Source organism: Callithrix jacchus, chromosome 9 (genome assembly GCF_049354715.1).
Source record: "Callithrix jacchus isolate 240 chromosome 9, calJac240_pri, whole genome shotgun sequence".
Lineage (NCBI taxonomy): Eukaryota > Metazoa > Chordata > Mammalia > Primates > Cebidae > Callithrix > Callithrix jacchus.
The window spans coordinates 49,067,451-49,095,053 of NC_133510.1; the positions used below are offsets into that span (position 1 = coordinate 49,067,451).

At 36.3% G+C, this 27,603-nt stretch overlaps 1 protein-coding gene and 1 pseudogene across 3 annotated transcripts in view; both read left to right on the forward strand.

Moving 5' to 3' along the window:
• ST8SIA1 (ST8 alpha-N-acetyl-neuraminide alpha-2,8-sialyltransferase 1) overlaps positions 1-8,977 on the forward strand; it is a 150,601-nt gene extending 141,624 nt beyond the window's left edge. For all 3 annotated transcript variants that reach the window (XM_054238285.2, XM_054238284.2, XM_035256095.3), the window contains one exon: positions 790-8,977. Coding sequence is in view for 2 of the 3 variants with exons in the window: in XM_054238284.2 (XP_054094259.2) it covers positions 790-1,276 (487 nt within the window). In the remaining variant the exon portion in view is untranslated. The remainder of the gene's footprint in view (positions 1-789) is intronic.
• LOC118144746 (U1 spliceosomal RNA) lies at positions 7,125-7,278 on the forward strand (annotated as a pseudogene).
• Positions 8,978-27,603: the final 18,626 nt, after the last annotated feature.

Here is a 27,603-nt window from a genome sequence, read left to right on the forward strand (position 1 = left end):
TCTCTGTATAAGAAGGGTATTTAGATGTTATTTCCACACTGCTGCTTTCTTGGACCACACTCCCTGTCAAGACAGAATTATTTTTTTCATCTCTATTCCATAGTACTTTATACAAATATCAACAGTGTATTTAGAACATTCTATTGTATTTATTTGTATCTTTGTTTCTACAACTGCACTTGAATTTCATGTAATCCAAACTGAAAGAACACAGGAAAGTGGAGTTCTTTGGAGCAAGCAATATGGGCAACTCCCTGCATCCTTTCATAACAGTAACAAGCTTTTCTTTTTCCATGTAATTTTATAGTTCTAGCACTAATGAATCTGAATACTTATAGAGTCATAGAATTTCGTGGGGAGAGTTATCTCAGAAGTGATTACTTTGATTTGCAGATGAAGAAACCAGTCCTGTGCTTATGGTAGGCCACCTAACAGCCTCAACCCAAAATCTCAGCCAACAACCTTTGTGAATTTATGAGAATTAAACCATTTTACATTTCAGGCAAAAACATTCTGGAAGAAAACCAACGTATAATGCATTTTAGTTCAGAGGGAGCCCCATTAACGAATGTTAACTGCTTTTAAGAAGTTGGGGTCAGGGAAAAAGCCAGGATACTTGTTGGGAGATCATTGATAAGTTCAAGGAGGATTTTAAATACAAATAAAGTGTTTTTCGTATGTTTCACTGAGAAGATTTGAACTATCAGGGGCATCAGAAGACAACAGAGTGGGTTTTAGTGAGTTTCTTTTTCTCTAGTTTTAATTGAACCATTTTTTTCTCTTTAATAGGTTTCAGAACCTGCTGTGGTCCAGAAAGACGTTTGTGGACAACATGAAAATCTATAACCACAGTTACATCTACATGCCTGCCTTTTCTATGAAGACAGGAACAGAGCCATCTTTGCGGGTTTATTATACACTGTCAGATGTTGGTGCCAATCAAACAGTGCTGTTTGCCAACCCCAACTTTCTGCGTAGCATTGGAAAGTTCTGGAAAAGTAGAGGAATCCATGCCAAGCGCCTGTCCACAGGACTTTTTCTGGTGAGCGCAGCTCTGGGTCTCTGTGAAGAGGTGGCCATCTATGGCTTCTGGCCCTTCTCTGTGAATATGCATGAGCAGCCCATCAGCCACCACTACTACGATAACGTCTTACCCTTTTCTGGTTTCCATGCCATGCCCGAGGAGTTTCTCCAACTCTGGTATCTTCATAAAATCGGTGCACTGAGAATGCAGCTGGACCCATGTGAGGGCACCTTACTCCAGCCCACTTCCTAGGGACATTGGAAGGAGAAAGGACTGAACCAGGGTATTTTTGTTAGGTTTTCTATGTGACTCCAAGAGGGAGTGGCCAAGTTGTTTCATGGGTTTGCACGGGCTGCTTGGAAAAACAGGAAAGGAACAATGAAGACCCAAGTAAAACTTTGCTTTCAGTATTGGCTTGGAAAACAAATAAGAAATGAACATCCTCTGAAATATTTTATAGCACATGGTAGATTTGCAACTAGTAAAATGCTGGTGAAATGCTGTTGGTAAAGCACATGGTTCAAATCTAGAAGATGCGGTTCAAAAACAAGACAGACTCGAGTTGTTAGGGCTGAGGAACTAATCAAGGTAGAAGAAAGAAAACGCTGGGCTAAAACTGTTGCTGATTGTCAACACAAACTGGCTTAATAGTAGTAATAAGAACCTGTCTTATCAAGACTGGTTTTAGAACCGTAGGTTTTTTTAAAAAAATTATTATTTATTTTTGCCCTCTTTAGGGGAAATATAAAAACATCCCTTCCTGAGTAATAAAGATACAAAATGTTATTCCTGGTGATTGTGATTTGTTGAGCTACGTCGACATTAACTGTAGCTCCCTTCTATTTTTAAAATTTTGCCTAAGAATTGCTTCTTCCTCTTTTGTCAAGTTTACATAGACAATGTGAAGCATTGTTGAATTTAGGCTGTGTTGATTCACAGTCTGGATAAGAGGAGCCACTTTTCTTTCTCAGAATTTAGGACATAAACCCAATTTTAGGTCTGCATTATGTAAGCCTGTTTGCATTGTCATTTTTATTTTAGTGCAAAAGACTACCAGTATGAGTACATTATTTATTTGTAAATTGGCGTAATTGTCTTCATAATTTAATGCCCAGAAAAGCAGTAAAGCACAATAATGAAAAGCTTAGTTTCTGTGGAAGACAGACCAGAGACAAATCCCTTTTCTATCTACCATGGCATATTCACTGCAAGATAAAGCACATGTATGCATACATGCAAGAATGCACACGTACATACATGTAGACATACATACACACACACACACACACAGTTAAGCAAAGCTCATTACTGTGCAACTATGAAAGCTGAACTCGTATGACCTGGTATGGCAAAAATTTGTAACCAGTGTTGGAGAGTCACAAATGTGTTATGCGTTATCCATTCCATGTTGCTGTAAGACAACCGAGCTCGCTGGTTGCTGCACATATTCCCATAGCGGCATGAGAGGCGAGTCTTGCCCCCAAATGGTTACCTGGAATAAGCAGAATTGTCTTACTCCTCCTGATCTTACCTAACATCTCATGAGCCGGCCTGGTGTTGAGCATGGCCACAAAAGGTATAGTTTGTACAAGTCAAGAGATGTGAATTAGTAGCTGTTTATTTCCTTAGTAGCAGGTAACACCTTGTTACACGAGCTTTGATACACAGCAAAAAAAAAAAAACTCTGACAGATTACAAGTAGCCAAATGTGTTTACATTTCAGAGAAAGGTAAAGCCTCTCATCGTCTTCATGCTTTGGAATGTCTTAAGCTAAAATGAGACACTAGAACTTAATTTCTTTATTATTTTTAATGTCAACAAACCGTAGGTAAATGGTAGCAAAAAGTTCTAGTTTAATTTTAACAGTAGAAACTTAGCATACCATGTCACCATGTAAATAATAGTGAGTGGTATTTTTGGTGGGTTAATATAACATGACATCAACCTAACAAAGTCCTTGGCAAAATTCTACATAATTGAAGTAGGCCATTTCTAAATGAAATTAAATATTGAGGTTATTATAAAAATTAGCCTTTAAAATATGACTTGTTGATAATGCAGATTATATTGCTACTTAGAAAGTTAAGAAGTTGAGTATCAATTCTATTGGAGAACTGGTTTGCTCCATGGCAGCAAAAATGTAATGAGAATGTATCATGAAGAAACTGTGTTAAATATTCACTTTGAGTGAAACTGAATATGTTTCTTCTTTTGAGCTATTATTATTTAGTAGTTACCTAAAAGAAGATCCATTTTTACTAGTATACCATTAAAAATGTAAAAGGCTTAATAAAAAACACATATAATAATAACGTATGTGTTACTGAGATTAGTGCTTTAATTGTTAAAATTGTCAAAATGTATTTAATGAGCTCCATAAAGCCTATAATCACAGTTCCATTGCAAATAAGAGATTCCTGGACCAGAATCTCTTAAACTTGGTAAGTGGAGATTGCAGTGAGCCAAGATCACGACACTGCACTCCAGCCTGGATGACAGGGCAAGACTCTATCTCAAAAAAAGAAAAAGAAAATATTATGTGAAAATTTTGCATCTTGTTTTGATGCCTGGGATAGATTTATGCAGTAGATTTACTTATAACGTTTAGTTTACAAAGTTGTAAAACTATTTCATGTGGCTTCTGAAAGGCAAAACAGAAATGGCTGGTGCTGGTGATGTGTGATCAGACCAGTTCTTCTCAGCTGGGGTGATTCCTTATCCCTCTCTGCTCACATTTGGCAATGTCTGGAGACTGTAGACATTATTTATTTTCATGACTCAAGGGCGCTAATAGCATGTAATTAGTAGAGGTTAGGGATCCTGCTAAGTAACTTATAATGCACAAGTCAGCCTCTCACAACAAAACAATTATCCTGGCTGAAATGTCAGTAGTACCAAGGTTGAGACACCTGGATTAGCCCAAAATGAAATTTTGATTGTTCTGCTTTGTCTTCACTTACATGTAAGCATACATGCTCACAGCATTCAAAGTATGACTACAATTTAATGAGAATGTTTTCTTACAGTAGATTACAACTCATAGGTGTGCCATACATATATGCCTTTTGCTGTGGTTGGTTAGATAGAAGTGTATGTGCGTGTGTGTGTGTGTGTATATATATGTGTGTGTGTGTGTGTGTGTGTGTGTGTAGTACAAAGTTAGGCATCTTCTATCCTTACTGTGCTATGTGTTCCTAAGTAAAGACCTCGCTAGAATCATCCTGTTGACTGCTTTGGAATACTCTATTATTATTAAGATTTTCAATTTTAAGCTCCCATTATTTTACTTTTTCTGAAATTAAGACCTTCAGAATTGGGCCTGGTACTTTTCCAGATTTGGTCAATTATATTTTGATATGACTAACCCTTAAGATTCAGCTCAGAAGACATTCAATAAGCAAATCTTTAATCACTTAATCACTTTTGATTTTGCACCTGCCAAGAGAGGCCATCACTTTGTGCCATCAGACTAATTTTAAAAAATTGTGTAGTGAGGAATGAATATTAGCTTGCTCCATGGGGACAAAAGGAAGGGTGGGGAGGCTAAAAACTAGTACCCTGACAGGATTTCAGTTTTTTTGTTAGCCTCACTTCTGGAACTGCATTGATTCCAAAGATCATGACTAAGGATGGCCTCTGCTTAATTTTAATCCCACTTCAGTAAAATTAAGATAGGTGAAGGATTAAGCCATTGCATAACTAAGAAAAGTAATGTTTACGTGAAAGGTTTTTATATGGACAATGATTCACAGACACATATGCTTTATATAGAGTATTTTGCCAAAAGTTTTACAAAATTGTGCATCTAAACTGCATACTTCTCATACAAGAAGTTAAGGAAGTGCTCATTGGATTTGGTTTCTGTACAGTTCACTTTTATCTGTCTTAACAAAAGTAGGAAGTAAATGATTCCAAATGGCACATGCTCAGACAGTACTGTGTTTGGCTTTGTGATGTCTCATGTCTTTCTCTTGGCTAAAAAAAATATTTAGGCTATATATGACTTGTACCTGAAGCAATCTGGACAACATGGCTTACAATGGAAAATAACTGAAAAAATCCTGGGATTTTAAATTTGCCAAAAATATTCTTGGATTAGTCAAAGGCTTTACAAAAGTGTTAGAGATGATCAAAAATGGAAACAATATTGATAACATTTCTTTTCGTCAGCAGCTATCTATTCCAGTTTTATAACTTTATTACATATAATTTTTGATTTCTTTATTAATAGAAAGTCAGGCATCCAGAGTTTTAGTTTCTATATTGGAAATATTGACTTTGTGAAATTTTCACTGACAAATCCTTGTTGGGAGGAGGGGAATGTTACCAGTCCACTGAAAACTTTAGGAAATGTTCATTGTGTTGTAGAAATACTTTCTCACCAGCACCAGGTAAAATATGCTCTATGTTTCTAGAATTCCAAAGATCAAGAGCTGTAAGGACATTGATGAGAACTTGAGGACAAGCTTGTGGAGGAGTAGGGACTGAGAGTAATACTATGCTTTTTCTTTCTGTATCTTCCCTGCGTATAGGTCAACTCTCAGGTATATCACTTTAGTTTGTGCACACATCAGGGGTGGAAGTGGTAGAAGTGGGATAACAATTTCAAGGTACTTGCAACCTAGGTCAAAGCCTCTAATAAAGTCAGCAGTAAATGTAACTAGCAGCCTCATTCCACCATGTGCTAGGAGGAGGGAGAGGCAAGTTGAAAGGAGATAACCCTATCCCCACAGTCTCAGGATATAAAAGGCAAGAGTGGTCTCTACCCTTAACCTTGGCTTTTTAGCACTGTCAGTCTCTGTCCTCTCCCAGGAGAGCTGCCTTGGCTCCAGAGTTGAGCTAGTAGCATTGTGACTAGAGAGGTAGTGTGGAAATTTGCTGAGGAGCTCAAAATTTTACACTGCCTTAAACTCTTGTTTTTGCTTAACCTCGTGCTGTCTAAATTTGGGTGTCTTGTGGCAGAGTCTAATCACCCCGACCTAGTTATAGCCCTGCCAGTGATGCTAAAGTGAAACTCTCCCCCTCATTCATATGGATAGTCTGAGTCCTTGAAGCTAGGGAGATATCAAATAGTCCACAAGGTCCTACATAACTTCTTTAAAAGCCCTAGGAACTAACTCATAGGAAGTCTGAAGCCCAGAGCATCTGTTTATAAACTCCTAAATATGAGGCCACAATATTTAGGTTGAGCACTACAAAATTTCTATTTTGCAAGTGGAAGGCGACTTGAATCTATAATTGCTGTAGCTTTTTTCCCCTTCTATCATAAGAAAAGGGATACCATCTGCTTTACCCTCAGCCCAGACTTGTCTTTTGAATTTTTTACATACATTTTAGGGGTGAGAGATGGAAACAAGTGCATGAATGAAAAGCTTATTCAAACATAACACAGCCTCTGCTCATCATTTCAATAAGGGAAAAATACATGCTTCTGTTTCCTTCTAATTTGTGTTTTTTTCTGGTGCCAACATTTCTGATTTCTTCTGTCTCTAATACATAAGGAATAAATACCATATAATAAATTGACTTATATACTTGCGAGCATTTGCCAGACAGTCAAAGCCCATGACTATACTTTTTAAAGCACAGAAGAGGAATTATATTTTATGGTCACCCCTCTGTGTTTCTATTGATCTCTACATTATGTGCTAAAATTCTCTCTGATTTTTTTTCCTGTTGAAGCTGTGAGTATAATCAATGATGCCAGGCTGTCTGAGAATTTTATAGAATAATATCCAGATGTATTGATCCTGCCTCTTTCTGCTTCTATGTAATTAGGTTTTTCTCTACATGTTTATTTTTAAAATGTATGCTTCACACAATATCCATACGCATCTAAGAGATGTGATTTAATCCAAGGCAGAAAAACTAAGAATCAGATAATGTCTATTTTATCTGCACAGTAAGTTAAACAGAAAATTGTAAAAAAAAAAAAAAGTTTAACCAAAATGAAAACAAAAGAGGCAAAATCTTGGTTTTAATTAGAAAGGATGATTGGCAGTGATCTCAGAAGAGAGTTCAGCAGGAAGCAAGAAAGAGGCTGTTGACCTTGAGTGCAGTCTCAAGAATGGAACCTTTTTGAAATATAGGAAATACCTTGTCATTCAGCTGTTGTGGTTAATAATGGATGGTTTTTCCTGGGTGAGGCTTATTCATTGCATACTGGATGTGCCGACCCCTGTGATCTCCCCAAATGTGGGAAAGTTGACTGCATAATTTGTGGTAGTGGGAGACTATGTTCACCCTTTTCCCTGGTTAAAAAAAAGAGAGAGAGAGAGAAGATTCTAGAGGAAACAGTGTGACAGCAAGATCATGAGATGCTGAGGGAGAGACTAGAGTGGCACGTGTTCACTCACTTGGACCATGACAGCCTTAAGGCTCCATCTCTTGCTGTCCCTTTCAGAGGGTTGCTCTCCTGTGTTTGACCGCAGTGAAGCAACACTCCCCGTTTTCATAGCCCTCTTTCATCTGCACCTCAGCACATATTCCCCAAATCATATTATTATTTAGATCTCCTGTCATCATGAGGCAGTGATAGCAGTAAGTGTCATTTCGACCCTCACCCTTGGAAAGTGGGCTCGCATAGCTAGAGTTAGAACAGGAGGTTCTAACCCTGCCTCCACAATTACTTCAGTAACAGGCTTTTGTATCCATGATTACTTCAGCTGACTCAGATGCATTGTCTACCCCTGTGTTCCAGTGTACACAACACACACACATACACGTAAGCTCTTAACATAATTTACTCCCGTGATGAAGAGGGAGATGGCTGATTCAGTGAGAGTGGGGAGTGGCAGAGGGTGCCTTAACTTTTTCTGGCTTGAACCCTCCTTCCTTATGTGTGTCCTTCACGTACCTCTGTCACTTTAGAGACGTAACCATGTCTGTTCCAAGTTGTATCATTATCATCAAGAAGTCCTGTAAATGTAGCAAATGTGACTATTTTATAGAACTGTACAATAGCATCTAGGCCTTGGAGAAGTCTGATAATAGTATGTAAATATCTTTTACTGAAGTTGTAGACCCTTAGGTGATAACTGCAGGGGGATTAACATTTGTTTCTCCAGCAAACCCCAGAAGCAAGGAGTCAATCTGTCACTGTTTTTCATTCAGTCTTAAGTACCGTTGGGCTCTCTTATTGATAGGTTACTACAGATACTCCCGTTATAATTAATATACAGGATTCACAATTTAGGATGATTGATGGCCATTAGGGTACATCATAGGGACACTAGAGAGAAGAGAACAAATACAGCTCCATCGAAAAGCCTGCTTAATCTTTAAAAAGTCTGGAATATTACTAGAACTCCATTTGCCATGCAGCACAGTGGTCTAAAAAGCATTGGGGACAAAGGTTTTTTTTTTTTTGGTCTCTTTAACTCTGTTATGGCACATTGTAATATTATTACGCAGGTGTGAAAACTGTTTCTCAAGAGCAAATTTTAAGTCAGGAGATAAGAAAAATTTAAACATTGTTTTTTCTCATATAATCTGACTAGTAGTTCATGAGTGTTATAATTCTGGGGGAAAAAATTTAGGTTAGACTATAAAATTGAAATCACCTTTGAAGAGTATATGGGAATTGCTTCTTTCTATTAAAGTCAACCTCCACTGGCAGAAAGTGTGGAGAAAAATCAGTGTACTTCAAGTCTTTTCTTAGAGTTACATATAAAATGTTGCAGATAAAAAAGAAAACTTTAATTGGTACTTTCTACAGTGTGAATAGAAAAGTTAGTATCTATCTCTTTTGGTTCTGCTGACTTGTTTCTTTCCACAGAATTTAAATGCAATGTCATAGGAGGAGGTTTGCTGTAAAAACATGTCTTTTTCTTTGGTGTGTTCATTGTAATTATGGCTGGCAGTGAGAAGGTTCAGTAAGTCTCAATTTCTCTACCTCCCTTACTTGGAGAAAATTTGTAAATGTACCCTGTGAATAAAATGGTTTTTTAAATAGATTGTGAAGTCTTTTTATTTTCCAGAATTAAATGAGTAAAGCTCTTTCCTTTTCCATTCCTGCTTTACTTAGTATCCATATCAGCTACACTGATACTTTTTTCTAACAGATGAAAAGTCATGCGACTTAGTGAGGAAATCATTTTAGAAATACTAAAGTATAATTGCTAGAATGTAAGAACACTATTGGTACTTCTTATGTGGATGAAAGGCACTATTATAGGGCAAACTAGAAAGAAAACTGAGCATTTATTTAATGTGATTAATGTAGATGAGCCGACTTTTTCCAGTGATAAAACTTCGCCTTTTTGTCAGTATCAGTATATGTGTCCAAGAGATACTTTCATACATTCCTAACAAGATGTAATACATTTAGATTCCCCTTCTACTCATATGGGTGACTTTCAAGGCCCAAGTGTGCCTTTTTTTCTGAATCATTTAGATAATTGCTTCAAACTCCCATTTCCCTTGGGCTCTGTTGGCCCAGTTCTGTCAGACTCTTTCTCAGAGGGAGTGACATCAGGAAAAGTGACCTTGGTCCACCCTTGATTATATATTTCTCCTCAGAAATTGATCAAGGTACTCTGTACAGAATCTCCTTATTAATTCTCTGACTTCATTCTCACAAAATATAGCTTTTTGGGCTACAGCTATTTTAAGAAAGAACATTCTATTACCTAATGGAAAATCTACATGGTGTTTAGCTGAATCACTTGGAAGAAAAGGCAGAACTCTAGTATAAATGTGGCTTACCCTAACCTATTCTCAGACCATATGAGGAAAACAGACTTAACTTGTTTTCACCAACTATCATTAAGTCCCCAAATCTAGATTTGACTGAGTCCTGCTCTTCTACTTTGTTTCAATTTGAGCATTCAAAAACAGATATTAAGACTCCAAAAGCATTAATTACTCAAGAATTCCCCTAAACCTAAAAGGAGGATAATTATAAATCATATATTTTTGTTTGAAAACTTATCATTTTGGATATACAGTTAGATTCCTGATGATATCAATAATTATACATGTAGGAGGATTGACTTCATTTATAATTTATATTATTCCATTTTATGAGGTTTTGGAAGTATGTGAAAACAAGTTCTTTGTTTCTTTTATACAGATAGAGTAAAAGTTATTCTTTCCTTCTCAATAGTGATGATTTCTGGGCAGGAATTAAAAAGTCAACCTCAATATTTGGGAACTTTTTCATGATGAACAGTGCAATCAAAAATTAGGTTAAAAGGCAATGAAAAATCTGTGGGTCTCAAGATAAATGTCAATCAAAGAGACTCCAACTTTTGCATATGGGGGCAAGGGAGACAGTAGGAGTGGGGTACATGTGTTCATGGGGTGGGAATACTGTAATCAGTCTCCTCCCAGGCAGGTTACTGATCTCTAGAAAGAGAATGCTTCTCTGCTAAAGGATGAACGTTAGCCTTTTGCTATTGCTGGCTGGGCACTTGGCAGTGGTGGCAGCCAGATCATCACTAGTCTTTGATATTGATTCCATGCGTAACCTCCATACCTGTTACTGAAACCACTTTGTATAGAAGTCCACTGATAAAGTAGTGGGGTAATTGAGAAGAGACCAGCTGGTACCCACGCAACACATTGTTTAGTCTGGGCCTCTTATGAAGGTTATGACTGCGGTAGTGAGGTTAATTTCTGGAGTGGTTATCAATGCTTTCTATCCTGGAGCACACAACAATCTATTCTAACTGAACTAGACCTGTATTCCAGGTTTGCCTTTTCTGTCCTCAATGCTTCCGCAAGCACGGCTATCTATATACTTACAGAATGACTTTTTTACCATATTGACCTCATAAACAACATATAATATCCTTCTGACCAAGGGATACACATTTGATGGCTAAAGAAATGTGGCAAGGAACTAATTCCCATAGGATTATCTTGTATTAGTATTACTCCTTACCATATTATATAAAACATACATTATTAACAGGAGAGATATTGCCCTCTAAAAAGGCAAAAATTGGTTTTAGAGGGTGTGATCTGAGAAACCAAAATAGATGACTTATCAACCAGGACAGACCTAAAGATTAAGGAAACAAAGTTAACCTATGGGTGGAGGATTCAGGGGCTGGCTGGCATGACGCATTTCTAAATTTCTACAAATACACACAGACACACAGACTCTCTCTCTCTCTCTCTCTCTCTCTCTCTCTCTCTCTCTCTCTCTCTCTCTCTCTCTCTCTCTCAATAAATTCCTTAACAATAAGAAGGCAAGTTATCCTAACTCTGATTTACAACCCAGATCGCTGCAACTCTCATTGGACAGGGGACCAGCCATAAAAACATTCTCTTCTAATGAACTACTCCAGACCTGAAGCCAGTTTCAGCAGCTTATAGAGCCTACACACAAATTCTTTGCATCTTATACTTCACCATTTGATGTAAAGAGCCAAATTCCACCTCACGTTAATGCTAAAACCCAGCCCAAAAGTGAACACGGCTGTTTACCCATCCTGCATGCACTCTGCTCCGCTCATAAATATGTATAGCTTTCCCTCAAAACCTGCTGAATATTTATGACTGTACAAACCTTGTGAGGCATAAAACCCAGCCTGTCTTTCTCCTCTGCAAAGACAGAACACCTTTGGTCTATGCTGGAGACTTTCCCTTCCTGGCTTGTAAACCAATATTGCTAATAAAACTCTCATTTCTACTATCTTCCCATCCTGGTATCTTTTGAATGACAGAGGTAAAAAAGAAAATTATATATATATTATAATGGTTAGGAAAAAATATCTTAAAAGTTTATTTGGGGGATAATTTTAAAAAAGTTTGAGGAATGCTGGTCTAGAAGTGTCTGCCGTACGCAAAGTTGGCAAGGCCTAATAGAGACTCATATTTTTTTGAGATGGAGTCTCACTCTGTCACCAGGCTGGAGTGCAGTGGTGTGATCTCAGCTCATGGCAATCTCCGCCTCCCAGGTTCAAGTGATTCTCCTGCTTCAGCCTCCTGTGTAGCTGGGACTACAGGCGTGCACCACCACACCTGGTTAATATTTTGATTTTAGTAGAGACAGGATTTCACCATGTTAGTCAGGATGGTCTTGATCTCCTGATCTCGGTGATCCACCTACCTCAGCCTGCCAAAGTGCTGGGATTACAGGCACGAGCCACCACGCCCTGCAAGACTCATTTTAAGGACCATCCGAGAGACAATGTCTTAGAAGAATGGGGTACCATCTTACAGGATGTGGTGTATGTTTTGCACAGTGACTAGTTTCTCCCATTATATATTTGGGTTGTATTTAGAATATCTGAATCTGGGAACCAAGGGATGGAAGTAGAAGTGGCTCTCCAACTTGTGATACATTGTGCTTTTATCATTTTTTAATCAGAATATTGTCTAATTATCTTGTGATTTTTCTTTCAATCGTTATTTATTATATTTTACATTTCAATATGGAAGGTTTTCTATATCTTTTTGTTATATTTTTGTCATTTAATTCTGGCATGACCAGAGAATACACTATGTGTGATTTTATTTTCTAAAATTGATTAGGAATTTATTTTATGGCACAGGTTCCATGAGTACTTTAAAGGAACGTGCATTCTGCAGTTGTTGGCAGTAGTGTACTGAAAATGTTTATTAGGTCAAGTAGAGATGATCCTCCAACAATGTAAAGGTTAGGGGCGTGGAGCACCATGCATTTGAAAATCTACATGTATCTTTTGGTTCCCCCCAAATTTAACTACTGATAATCTACTGTTGACCAGAGGCATTACCAATAACATAAAGAGTTGATCAACAAATATTTTGCATGATAGGTATATAAAACATGCTATATTCTTACAATAAAGTAAGCTAGAGAATAAGAAATGTTATTAAAATCATAAGAAAGAGAAAACATATTTACTATTCATTAAGTGGATCATCCTAAAGGTCTTCCTCCTCATCACCTTAATATTGGGTAGACTGAGGAGAAGGAAGAAGAGGGGTTTATCTTGCTGTTTCAAGATGGCAAAGATGGAAGAAAATCCTCGTATAAGTTGTTCTGCACAAGTTCAAACCAATGTTGTTCAAGGGTAAATTGTACACCCTTAGTGATATGTTTTATCTGTTTGCTCTATCGACTATAGAAAAAAAAGTATATTAAAGACTCTAAGTATGATATGCCAATTTCTCCTTTTAGTTCTATACATTTTAGCTTTATTGAATTTACTTTGAAATTTATTGAATTTACTTTGAAATTTATTGTAAGTTTCATTCACTGAGGAGTCTGACTTCCAAACCAAACTCTATCTGTAATTCTTCCTTCCTGTCTGAACACATCCAATTATAAGGCTTTGTCTGGCAGGCCTAATGGAGAGAAGCTGCTCTCCTGTATTAATTTGTTCTTGCCTCACTATAAAGAAATATCTGAGGCTGGATAATTTATTAGGAAAAGAAGTTTAATTGGCTCATGGTTCTTCAGGCTGTACAAACATGTCACCAACATCTGCTTGGCTTCTGGTGAGGGCTTCAGGAAGCTAATAATCATGTTGGAAGACAAAGCACAAAGCAGGAGCAGTCCCATCATATGGCAAGACTGGGAGCAGAGAACAACCAGGTGTGGTGTGAACTCGGAGTGTGAACTCACTTATTACCAAAGGGATGGTGCTAAGTCATTCATGTGAGTTCTGCGCCCATCAAACAGTCACCACCCACCAGGCAGGGCCCATCTCCAAAATTGGAAGTCACATTTCAACATGAGATTTGGAGGTGACAAACATCCAAACCATATCACCTCTTCACACCTTGTGAATAGCCAATTCATTAGTTTTCTAGCGTGAGTTGCAGTCACAGACTTAGGACTCTTAGAAGAGCCATGCTCATATGCACATCAGCATTCCTAACCCAACACCTTCATATGGCAGCCTTTTTATCAGGGGCCTTTGTTGAGACCCTTCTCCCCTTTGACTCAGTATCCTTCCACTGCTAGAAGACCTGCCCTCTCTTCTTCCCCAGCCCGTAAATCCACAGAGAGGGAAAGAGGCTTCTTTTAGGATTCCTAGGCAGTGAGTCAATTCTCCTGTCTACACTGCATTTAGTTAACTCTCACCCAGTACCATTCCATGGAGAAAAACTGTACCCTAGGAAACTGGTCCCTCCTGCTTGCAGCATCTTAGTAGGTAAATAAAGGCTTGATTGTTGCTTTCAGTTTGGCTTATTGTCCTAGTTGACCAACACCTGATTACCTGAAATACTCATTGAAGATTGTGAAATTTTCCATATGAATTGACTCTTTTATTCCTTTTATAACAATGCATTATCATATGAATAAGTATCAAAATAATTATATAAATTTTCCTTTGTTAATACTCTGTTTTGAAGTCTACATCGAAGTTAGTGAAAACTTACAAACTTTTTTATGGTTAATATTTACCTGGTGTATCTTTTTCTATCCTTTTACTTTGGGCTTATTGTAGTTATTATATTTTTTTCAATATATCTCTTGTAAACAACATACTTGGGTCTTGTTTTGCTCTTTTATCTATTTCAACAATCTTTGCCCTTTAACTGAGTCATTTATCACTGTGCTATTTAATGCAGTTGTCGATATTGATGGTTTAAGTCCATCATCTTATTACAGTCATGTGTCACGTAATGGAGGAATACATTCTGAGAAATGCGTTGTTATGTGATTTCATCATTGTGCAAACATCATAGACTGTATTTATGCAAACCTAGATGCTATAGCCAATTACACCTATGCTATATGGTGTAGCCAACCACTCCTAGGCTACAAACCTGTGCAGAATGACACTGTATTAAATACTGTAGGCAATGGGAACATAATGGTATTTGTGTATCTAAACATAGAAAAGATACAGTAAATATATGGCATAAAAGATTTAAAAATGATATATCTATGTAGGGCATTTACTGTGAAATTTACAGGACTGGAAGTTGCTCTGGGTGTATCAGTAAGTGAATGTGAAGGCCGAGGACATTACTGTCCACTACTGTAGACTTTACAAACAATGTACACTCAAGCTGTACTATATATGGGACCAAGGTCATAAATGCAGTTTATTATTATTATTTATTTTATTTTTTAAATTTTACTTTAGGTGTATACTATATCAGGCATTTCTCCCCATGTTATCCCTCCCCACCCTCCCCACCCCGCACTGTCCTTCCCCTACCCCCCCCAACTGTCCCCAGAGTGTGATGCTCCTCTGCCTGAGTCCACGTGTTCTCATTGTTCAACACCCTCCTGTGAGTGAGAACATGAGGTGTTTTGTTTTCTGTTCTTGTGTTAGTTGCTGAGAATGATGGTTTCAGATTCATCCAAGTCCCTACAAAGGACACAAACTCATCGTTTTTTCTGGCAAATGCCATCTATTATTGATAGAATTATTGTTGTATGGTGTGTAACTTTGCTTTTTATTGGTTTCCTCCATTCTTTTGCCTTTCATGCTGCTTTCTTGCCTTTTTATAGATTAATCATTTTTTAACTATATTTTTATCTGTTGCTCTAGGGATTATAATTCACATATTTAATCACAGTATAACTTGAATTAACATTACACTACTTCACACATAAGAAGATTATATTAGTGTAAGTCACATTAGTCTGTCTTCCCATCCCTTTTCCTATTGTCACGTATATTATTACTATATATTTGATTAATTCCATAATACACTACTATTGCTTTTTGTTTTAAAAACATAGATGCCTTCAAATAAATTAGAATATGAAAATACACTTTTGTATATATACCCCTTTATGTACAGATCTCAATGCTTTTAATCCTTTCCGTAGAACTGTTACCATTTCTCCACAGCCTGAGAACTTCCTTTAGCTTTTCTTATAGTGCTGGTAACAAATCTCTCTGCTTGCTTTTTTTTCTTTGCTTTTACTCCTCCCCTCCCCTCCCTTCCCCTCCCTTCCCCTCTTTTCCCCTCTTGTTTTGAGACAGGGTCTCCCTATGTTGTCTAGGCTTGTCTCAAACTACTGGGTTCAAGTGATCGTCCCACCTTAGCCTCCCATAGTGCAAGGTTTATAGACATGAGCAACCGCATCTGGCCTCTGTCAGCTTTTACTTACCTAAAACTGTCTATAGTTCACTTTCACTTTTGAAGTATATTTTTATTGGCTATAGAATTCTACCTTCACAGGTGTTCTTTCAGCTTTTTAAATATATCATTCCATTGTCTTCCAGTTTACCATGTTTCTGAAAATTTGACTAGAATCAACAGCAATGTATGGTAGGTGATGTTTGCTTTTCCTTTCACACTCTTCTTTTAGGGATTCCCCTCCCTGTTCCAGCAGACTAGAGCCCCTACTTTATTGAAGTAAATTCGAAATAGTTAAAGCATGGTATTTTTCAGGCAAACTCACTGTAGCCACCAAGAATGCCATTCTGTTTCTTTTTCTTGTCTTTTGGTAGAAGGGAAAATGTCCTCAAATGCTTGATGAGCCAACTAATGCTGCTGATTTACTCAGTTAGATTTGAAGTAAGGACAAAACACCATAAATATAAAATCTATGATTCTTTGCAAATTTATAGAGGGAAAGAAACCCTAGCGTTTCGGTTTTGAAAAAAACCAAAGGTTATTTTAGAGATTATCTAATCAAAATATTCTACATTACAGATGAGTCAATTTCAAGTCAGAGGCACAAGTGACTTCCCAAGTACAGTCACCAGATTCATATTTTAAAAAGAAAAAGTTCAATTTTGCAGATAAAAAATGTGTGCATAATTTAATAAAAGAAAATTTATAAATCATTAGAGGTAATTTCTTTATTACTATTATTATTCCTATTTTATTAATAATTTTTAGTTGTATTGAACTATACAGATAGAGGTATTTTATTTTAGGGTGCTTTTATTCATTTAGTTTTTAGCATTTTGATAGATTTTTAAGAGTAGAAGCATCTGCAGTTCCAGGTATCACTAATATGTGCAAAACTATGTAAGTCCTTTGTGTGTGAGGCGGGGTGAGGTGGGGTGGAGGTGATACACTATTTTTTAGAGCAGTTTTAGGTTCACAGAAAAATTTAGGGTAAAGTACAGAGATTTCGCAAATACTCTCTGTCCTCACACATGCAGACCTTCCCCCATTATCAACATCTTCTACAGGAGTTGTACATTTATTACAAGTAATGAACCTACATTGACAAAGTTATCACCCAACATCCATAGTTTACATTATGGTTCACTCTTAGTGTTATGAAATTCTTTGGGTTTGGACAAATGTATAAGGACATGTTTTCACTATTGTCATACCCGTATTATATGTTACTCTGTGTCATACAGAGTAGGTTCACTGCCCTATACATTTTTTGTGTTCTGTTTATTTTTTCCTCCCTCCCACCTACTCTCTGGCAACCACTGATCGTTTTACTATCTCAGTAGTTTTGACTGTTCCAGAATATCATATAGTTGAATCCTAGTGTATGCCTTTTTCAAAATGGCTTTTGTCACTCAGCAGTATGCATTTAAAGTTTCCTCCATGTCTTTTAATGGCTTGATCACTCATTTCTTTTTAGAACTTAATAGTATTCTATTTATATACCACAGTTTATTTATTCATTTACCTACTGAAGGACATCTTTGTTTCTTCTAAGTTTTGGTAACGAATTAAGAATAAACATTTAAATATAAATAAAGCGGTATAAACATCTGAGTTCAGGTTTTTGTGTAACATAAGTTTTCAACTATTTTGGATAAATATCCAGGAGCACAATTACTGTATTATATGGTAAGAGTATATTTAATTTTGTGAGAAACTGGCAAATTATATTCGAAAGTGGCTGTACTATTTTACAGTCATTTCCACCAGCACTGAATCAAAGTTCCTGTTGCTCCACATCCTCACCAGCATTAATGTTAGTGTTTTAGATTTTGGCCATTCTGCAAATGTGTAGTTATATCTCATTGTGATTTTAATTTGCACTTTGATGAAAAACTACGGAACATCTTTTCATATGCTGTTTGCCATCTGTATATCCTATTTGATGAGGTGTCTGTTAAGATCTTTGGCCCATTTTTAATCAGGTTATTGGTGTGACTGTTGAGTTTTAAGATTTTGTACATTTTGAATAATACTCCTTTATTGGTTATGTCTTTTTGCAACTATTTTCTCTCAAGCTCTTTCTAATTTCCTATAGTGGAAGATTAACTCATTGATTTTTGATCTTTTTTCTTCACTTTCCTTTTTCTTCTTTTTTTTAAGACAGGGTTTCTCTTTGTCACCCAGTTTGGAGGGCAGTGGCACAGTCTTGGCTCACTGCAACCTCTGCCTCCTAGGCTCAAATGATCCTCCCATCTCAGCCTCCCAAGCAGCTGGAAGTACAGGTTTGCGCCACTATGCTGGGTTAATTTTTGCATTATTTGTAGAGATGGAGCTTCGCCACATTGCTCAGGCTGGTATCGAACTCCTGAGCTCAAGCAATCTGCTTGCCTTGGCCTCTCAGAGTGCTCAGATTATAGCCACTGTACCTATCCTTTCTCTTCTAATGTATGCATTCAATGCTATAAATATCCTTCTAAGCACTACTTTTACTTCATCCCATAAATTTTGATACTTTGTGTTTTTATTTTCATTCAGTTTAAAATATTTTTTAATTTCCCCATGAAATTTCTTCTTTGATCCTTGTGTTATTTAGAAGTGTGTTGTTTACTTTCCCCAAGTATTTGGGTGATATTTCAGCTAGCTTTCTATTGATTTCTAGTTAAATCCATTGTGGTCTGAGATAAGACATTGTATAATTTTTGTTCTTTCAAAATTTGTTAAGATGTGATTTATGGTCCAAAATGTGATATATCTTGGTGAACGTTCCACAGGAGTTTTAGCAAATGTGTATTCCACTGTTGTTGGATGAGGCGATCTATAAATACCTGTATATCCAGGTGATTGATTGTGTTGAGTTCAACTGTGTCCTTATAGGCTTTCTGCCTGCTAGATCTGCCATTTCCGATACAGGAATATTGAAATCTTCAACTATAATAACAGATTCATCTATGCTTCCTTGCTATTTGATTGGCTTTAAAAAAATTGTTTATTTATCTATTTAGAGACAGGGTCTTGCTCTGTCACCCAGGCTGGAGTGCAGTGATACAATCATAATTCACTACAGCCTCTATCTCTTGGGCTTCAGTGATTCTCCTGCTTCAGTCTCCTGTGTAGCTGGTAGTGCAGGCACACACTACCATGCCCAGCTAATTAAAAAAAATTTTTTTTTGTAGAGATGGGGTCTTATTATATTTTCCCAGCCTGGCCTCAAACTCCTCAAACTCAAGTGATCCTCCCGCCTTAGTCTCCCAAAGTGCTGAGATTAGAGGCATGAACCACCACGTCTGGACTGCTGTATTAGTTTTTGCCTCATTTATTTTGATGCAATATTGTTAGGTGCATACACATTAAAGACTACCATATTTTCTTGAATAACTGACCCCCTTTTCATTATGTAATGCCCTTCATTATCCATGATAACTTCACTTGCACTGAACTCTGCCTTGTATGAAATTAATATGGTTATTCCTGCTTTCTTTTGATTAGGGTTAGGATAATATATCTTTCTCCACTCATTTACTTTTATCTATGTGTCTTCAAAGTAAATTTCTTATAGAAAACATACAATTTTGGTTTTATTTTTTATCTTTTCTTACATTCTTTATTATTTTAATTGGCATATTGATATTCAAAGAGATTACTGATGTGGGTTGGATTAATATCTACCACGTTTTAGTGTTTTCTATTTGTTGTCCCTGTTCTTTGTTTGTACTTCCATTATTTTTCTGCCTTTTGTGGTTTTGATTGAACATTTTACATTATTTAATTTTCTCTTTTTTTCTTAGCATATCAGTTGTATTTTAAATTTTTTGGGAAGGAGTTTCACTCTTGTTACCCAGGCTGGAGTGCAATGGCACGATCTCGGCTCACCACAACCTCTGCCTTCTGAGTTCAGGCAATTCTCCTGCCTCAGCCTCCTGAGTAGCTGGGATTACAGGCACGCACCACCATGCCCAGCTAATTTTTTGTATTTTTAGTAGAGACGGGGTTTCACCATGTTGACCAGGATGGTCTTGATCTCCTGACCTCATGATCCACCTGCCTCGGCCTCCCAAAGTGCTGGGATTACAGGCGTGAGCCACCCACCGCGCCCGGCCACTTTTTTTGAGACAGAATATTGCTCTGTCGCCAGGTGCCAGGCTGGAGAGCAGTGGTGCAAACTCCGCTCACCGCAGTCTCTGCCTCCCAGGTTCAAGCAATTCTTCTGCCTCAATCTCCCGAGTAGCTGGGACCACAGGTGTGCCCCACCAAGCCCAGCTAATCTTTGCATTTTTTAGTAGAGACGGGGTTTCACCATGTCGGCCAGGATGGTGTCAATCTCTTGACCTTGTGATCCGCCCGCCTCGGCCTCCCAAAGTGCCAGGATTACAGAAAAAAATATTTTTAATAGTTTCTCTAGAGTTTGCAATGTACAGTTACAACTAATTCAACTCCACTTTCAAATAAGACTAAACTGCTTCACAAATAGTGCCTTATAATAAAATATTCCTAATTCCTTCATTACTTGTATTATTTCTGCCATTTATTTCACATATACATAAGCGTATACATGCAAATAATCAAATACACTGTTGCTATCATAATTTTGAACAAACTCTTCTTTGTTAGGTCAACTAAAAAACAAAACAGTTTTTATTTTACATCTATTTATTCTTAGATTTTTTTCCTTTCTTTATGCAGATCTGAGTTTGCAACTGATACGGTTTGGCTGCATACTCACCCAGATCTCGTCTTGAATTGTAGTTTCCATAATCCCTATGCGCCATGAGAGGGACCTGGTGGGAGGGGGTTACCTCCATGCTGTTCTCATGATAGTGAGTTCTCATGAGATCTGATGGTTTTAGAAAGGGCTTTTCCCCCTTTCCTGGGCATTTCTTCCTGCTGCAATGTGAAGAAGGTGCCTGCTTCTCCTTGCCTTCTTCCACGATTTTAAGTTTCCTGAGGCTTCCCAAACCTGTGGAATCATAGGTCAATTAAACCTTTTTCCTTTATAAATTATTCAGTTATTGGTATTTCTTCATAGCAGAAGAAATGTGAGAATGGACTAACATACTGACCTACGTAATCCTTTTTACATTTTTATTACAAGGTAGGTCTACTAGCAACAAATACCCTCAATTTTTATTTTTCTGGGAAAGTCTTTATTTCTTCTTAACAACAGAACTCCAGGTTGGTGGGTTGTTTTCCTCTCGACATTTCAACTATTTCATATCACTTTCCTTGCTTGCATCGTTTGTGAGAAAATAGATGTAATTGTTCCTCTATAGAGAAGGATTTTTTCTCTCTGGCTTAAAAAAATTTTTTTTAGCTTTGATTTTTCACAGTTTGAATATTACAAGTCTAGATACAGTTTTTTTTCTTGCATTTATTCTGCTTATTGGTCTATGAGTTTCTTGAGTCTGTAGTTCATTATTCGACATTCATTTAGGTGAAAATTTTTTAGTCATTATTGTTTCAAATATTTCTCTGTCTCTTTCTCTCCTTTCTACTTCTGATATTGCCAGTATATATGTTACAGCTTTTGTAGTCATCCCACAGTGCTTGGATATTCTCTCTTTTTCTTACCCCCCATTTTTTTCTGTTTGATTTTTCAGTTTTGGAGGTTTCCACTGACATATCCTCAAGCTCAGAGACACTTTCCTGAGCCGTGCCCTGTGTACTTATAAGCACATCAAAGACATTCCGCATTTCTATAGCAGTATCTTGAACTCTAGTATTTCTGTTTGGTTCTTTCTTAATATTTTCATATCTCTGCCTTCATGGCCCATTTATTATTGCACACTGCCTGCTTTATCCATTATTCATGTCTACTTTAGCATATTAGTAATCGTTGTTTTAAATAACTGGTCTGATAATCTCAACATCTCTGCTGTATCTGAATCTGGTTCTGATGCTTGTTTTGTCTCCTCAATCTGTGTTTTTTGCCTCTAGTACACCTCGTAATTTTTTTCTTAATAACCAGACTAAGTTATTTTCCTCAGTCTAATGTAAATTAGTGTATTATTTTCTTGATAATGTACTGAGTAAAAGGAACTTCTATAAATAATCTTTACTCATGTGGTTGTAAGGTGGTAGGGGAGGGTAATGTCCTAGAGTTCTATGATTAGGTGTCAGTCCTCAGAAAGCCGGTGCCTCTAGACTATCACAAATGCTTCTCATTTTTTCTCCCTAAAAAAAAAAAAAAAAAAAAAGTAAAAAGAAACTGGAACAGAATGGTTAAGTGGGTTGGAATTCGGCATTTCTCTTCACCCATGTGGAAGACTACAGCTGGCTAGAGTTAAGATTTCTCTTCCCCCAGGTCATTAAGGCTCAGATGAGACCCCAGTAAGTTAGGCTCTGATTAGTTTCTCCTGAGGGCAGACCTTGTTAAAAAGAATAAAGTGCTCTGGCCTGTTTAAAAATGGTTCCTTTTTCTCTTTCCTTGCCAGAAACACACGGGGATTTTTCTCTGATAGTTACTAGTTTTACCTCATTTCCTGGAGGTAAAACTCACCAAAGTGTTGGGGCTCTCTTATAATTAAGTCTCCCTGAAGTTTTTAACTCTAAGAATTGTCCACACTAAGCCTCCAGCGATTCAGCCACTACTAGTTAAATTTTCCTGCCCCGGCAGTGGTCCTGTGGCTGTTTCTGCGTATTGGTTTCTGCTCGGGTAAGTTGTGACTTTCCATATCTGCTCTTCCTCCAATTTTGGGGACAGTAGTTTGCCCTGTGACCTCACTTTTTTTATGGATCTAAAAAGAGTTGTTGAAAGTTCAGTTTCTTTAGACTTTTACCTGTTGGTAGAAGGGACTGGTGATTTCCAAGTTTTTTATGAGCCAGACCACAAACCATTTATCTCTATGTTTTTCAGGTCTAAATTAACCTTTTCCCATCAAAATGGTTGTTGGTGGTGTTTTGGTAGAGAAGGAGATATCAGGTCAAGGCGATCATTCTTGTATCTGGCATTTTCCCAGACTCCAGTCAGCCCCTTCTGCTCCAAGTACCAATAGCTTGTTTGTCTTATAATTGTTATTATTATGTAACAGACAAGTTACCCAAGATCTTTGTGAAAGATGAATATTATATTTTACTTGAAACTAAATGGGTTTCTAATAAATTTTTAGCAACTTTCTTTAGGGATAGTTTATATTCCATACAATTTACATTATAAACATACAGTTTAATTCGTTTTAGTAAAATTTATAGTTGTGCAATCATTATTAGAGCTCAGTTTTATGACACTCCTGTCACCCGCAGAGTTTTCTAGTACAGTTTGGAGTCAGTCCCTGCTCCCAGCTCTGACTCCAGACATCCATGGATTTCCTTTTGGTCTCTACAGCTTTGTCTTTTCTGGAAACTTTATATACATGGAATAAGACAATGTGTATTATGTATGTAGTCCTCCACGTCTGGATTCTTTCACTTAGCATGTTGTCAAGGTTCATCTACGTTGCATATATCAGTAGTTGGTTCCTTCTGATTGTGGAATAATATTCCATCGCATGCATTTACTACATTTTGTTCATACATTCACTGGTTGGTCTACATTTGGATTGCTTTTAGTCCCGGGCTGTTTTGAATAATGTTGCTGCAAATGTTTGTGTACAGATTGCTGGTTCTCATGGTAAAGTTTTCATTTTAAGGAACTTCTAAACTGTTTTCCAAAGCAGCTGTACCGTTTGACACCAGCCAACATCAATCTATGATTGATTTGGTTTCCTCACATACTCAACAACATTTGTTAGTGGTGGTCTTTTAAAAAATAACCACTCTTGAAAACTATGTGATGATATCATTTGTAGTTTTAAATTTCATTTCCCTAATGACTAATGATGTTGAGCAAGTATTTGTAAAAACAAACAAAAGCAAATGAACAGAAAAACCTGTAGCAAAGCTATTTGTTTATCTCCTTGGTTGAAATAGGTATTAAAATATTTTACATTGCACATTTGGGGGAAGTGGTTGTAAGATTTTAAAAAATTTAATTTGTATACAAGTCCTTTTTTAGCTATAAGATTTGCAATTTCTTCTATAAATTTTTAATTCATTTTCTTAATTTTGTCTCTTAAAATCAGAGGTGTTTCTTTTTAAAAAATGTTATTTTTAATTTTTGTGGGTATATAGGTGTATGTATTTATGGGGTACATGAGATGTTTTGATACTGGCATGCAATATGAAGTAATCACATCATAGGCAAATGGGGTATCCATCCTCTCAAGCATTTATCCCTTGAGTTACAAACAATACAATTACACTCTTGTAGTTATTTTAAAATGCACAATTAAGTTGTTAGTGACTACAGTCACCCTGTTGGGCTGTCAAATAGTAGGTCTTATTTATTTTTTTTAAGCATTTTTTTTTTGTACCCATTAACTGTCCCATCCTTCCTTCCAGGGATTTTTGTTTTGATGAAGACCATGTGGTATTTTTGCATAAAGAGAAGGACTTTGGTGTCTTCTGCAAATAAAGACACAGTTTCTTTCTTTCTTTTCAATATGGATGCATTTAATTTTAGCTTTAATTAACTAGCTAAAACTGCAAACACAACCTCAAATAGAAATACTGAAAATGGATGTGTTTGCCTCGCTCCTGATATTAGGTGAAATATCATCTTTCAATATTAATAGGATACTAACAGAAGTTTTTAAAATAGATGCCCTTTATCAAAATGATGAATTTGATTTCCGTTCCTAGTTTGTTGAGAGTTATTATAAATGATTCTTTACTACTTACAAATGTATTTTTGTGTATCTATTGAGATGATTGTTCTTGTTTTCTTTATTCTATTACTGTGGTGTATTAAATTTATCAGTTATTATATTAAACCAGTCTTGCATTTCTGTGATAAACCCCAATTTCTCATGGGGTAAAAGTTTTTGTGTTTCAGGATTTGATTTGCTAATATTTTATTGAGGATTTTGTGTGCTTATGAGGTGTATTGGTTTACAATTTTCTTTTCTTATGATGTCTTTGTCTGGCTTTAGGATCAGGTTAAAACTGACTCCATAAAATAAATTGGGGAGCATTTCTCTTCTTTCTGAAAGTTTGTTTGGGATTTGTATCATTTTTTCGTTAAATTGTTGATAGAATCATAGTAAAATCAACTGGGCACTGGTTTTCCTTTATGGGAGGAATTTTAATTGATAATTAAAATATCTTCCCTATATATAGATCTATTTACAATTCCCACAAGTCAGTATTCTAATTTGTGTAACTTGTGTAAGTTCTTGGCATAAAATTATTCATAGTATTGGCGTTTTTTTTGTTGTTTTTTGAGATGAAGTTTTATTTTGTCACCCAGGCTAGGGTGCAGTGGTGCGATCTTGGCTTTCTAGGTTTAGGCAATTCTCATACTTCAGTCTCTCAAGTAGCTGGAACTCCAGGCATGCACCTCCGAATTGGCTACTTTTTGCTTTTTAAAAAATGTTTAATAGAGATGAGGTTTCACCACATTGGCCATGCTAGTCTCAAACTCCTCGCCTCAAGTGATCCACTTGCCTCAGCCTCCCAAAGTGCTGGGATTACAGGTATGAGCCACCGTGCCTGGCCATTCTTTTTTTTTTCTCTGAGGTCTGCAATGATGTCTCCTATTTTATTTCTGAATTGTAGTTTATGTCTTTCTATTTTATTCACAGTAAGTCTTACTAAAAATTTATCAGTTGTTTTGTTCTTTGCAAAAAAAAAAACCATCAACTTTTGGTGTCATCTTACATTTTCTTTTTTTGCTTTTCATGTCACTGATTTCTGCTGTGAGCTTTATTGTTTTCTTTCTTCTACTTCCTTTCAGTTTGTTTTGTTCCTGGAGAAGTAAAGATAATGTATTACCAGAGTTTAAAGATTAATTACTTCCCATTATTGGATCAGGGAATTCTTTGAGAAAAATGTGGAATTTAGGCTGAGCCTTGAAGACTAGATTATGATGGAGTGAGAAAGATAAGAGGTGGAGGGGAAGACATTCCCAGGAGAGGGAATAAGACAAGCAAAGGCAGGCAAGTGCAGAGTGTATGGGAAACAACGAATAGCTCACCTTGTTAACTAGAGACCTAATACATCAGCAAGCACAATTAATTCAAATATACTCAAGTGTCCAATTGAAAGACAAATGTTCTACCTTTGAGATGGATTTGTCAAATTGAAGTTTTGTCTAATTTTGTTTAATATATTTTCAAGCTATGCTATTAGGTACAGTTTTAAGACTGTTTCAACTTTCTGGTTATTGAGTAGGTTGGATTTATTTCCAAATAGGAGGCTTCAACACTAGGGAGCATATTAACATAGTTAATCACATTAACCAGGTTAAAAACAATCTTTTGTTCATATCAGTAGATAAAGAAGGTCATGAGAAAAAAAATTAAGTTATTTTTGATTTTAAAAAACTTAGGTAACTTTCCTAACTTTATAATGATATGTACTTTTAAAATGTATAGTAAACATAGTTCTTAGCAATGAAACATTAGAACATACCTTTAAAAATAAAGAATGAGAGTAGGATTCCTTATCATTCAACATTTTCTCTGGGTACCTAGATGACATAAAAAGAAAATAAAAAGAAATAAAAACATAAAGATTTGAAAGAGAAAACATAACTCTTTTATTTAAAACATAGAAAAACCAAAATTATGATTTCACCTATCAAAATTTGAACAGTTTGTAATATTAATGCACAAATTTGATAAGATTACCAAATACAAGATCAGCATGTAAAAGTAAATTTCATTTTTACAGTGCTAGTAATAAGCAGCTAGAAAATGCAATTTGAAAAATTAAACTATTTACTGTGGCAGCAATAATAATGAAATGCCAAGACATAGTAAACACAACAAACAATGTACACATCTCTTATGGAATAATTATAAAATTTATTGAAAGACAATAAAAAAGACCTGAATTAATTGGAAATGTACTATTTTCATAGACAGAAGATTCAGTATTTTAAAGATGTCATTGCTGCTAAAATTGATCTAAACCCACAGACTTTGTTGTAAAATTTATAATTCATATAGAAAAGCAAAGGGTTGATAATTGCCCAGACACTCCACATTGATGTCGCATTTGGTGAGCATTTTCTTTAACTGTTAAGATACATGAGGCATGAAATGAATTAAAAATCAAACTTTTGTGTGGGTTGCATGAAGTTCTTAGATATCAATTTCAAATGACTTTCAGACAGTCCATCAGTTTATCCATCCAATTATTTTGGCATTTATATGCACTGGCATTTTTGGAGCTCTCATTCTTAGATTTCATGCTGTGCCTTTAAATTAAATATGCGGAAATAATTTTTGGTCATCAGTAATCACGTATATTGTCAGTGATATACTGATTTTTATAACTTGTAGTCATGATCTCGGTCTCCTTAAAAACTTTAACATCGCCCATATGACTTTGAGTAATGCTTTTACCTTAGGATTTTGCTAGGATGTCTAATTTACCATTTCCATGTATTCCCTGAATGAATCATGTATCACTAAAGTCATCAGCTTCTATTCAAAATTATCAGGAAGATGCTAACAAATTGACATTTTATTGATAGTCTGGCATTATGAATGAATAGACCATATCAGTATCTCATTCCTTTGAAATTTATTTAATCTATTAAGAGGTACCATTGC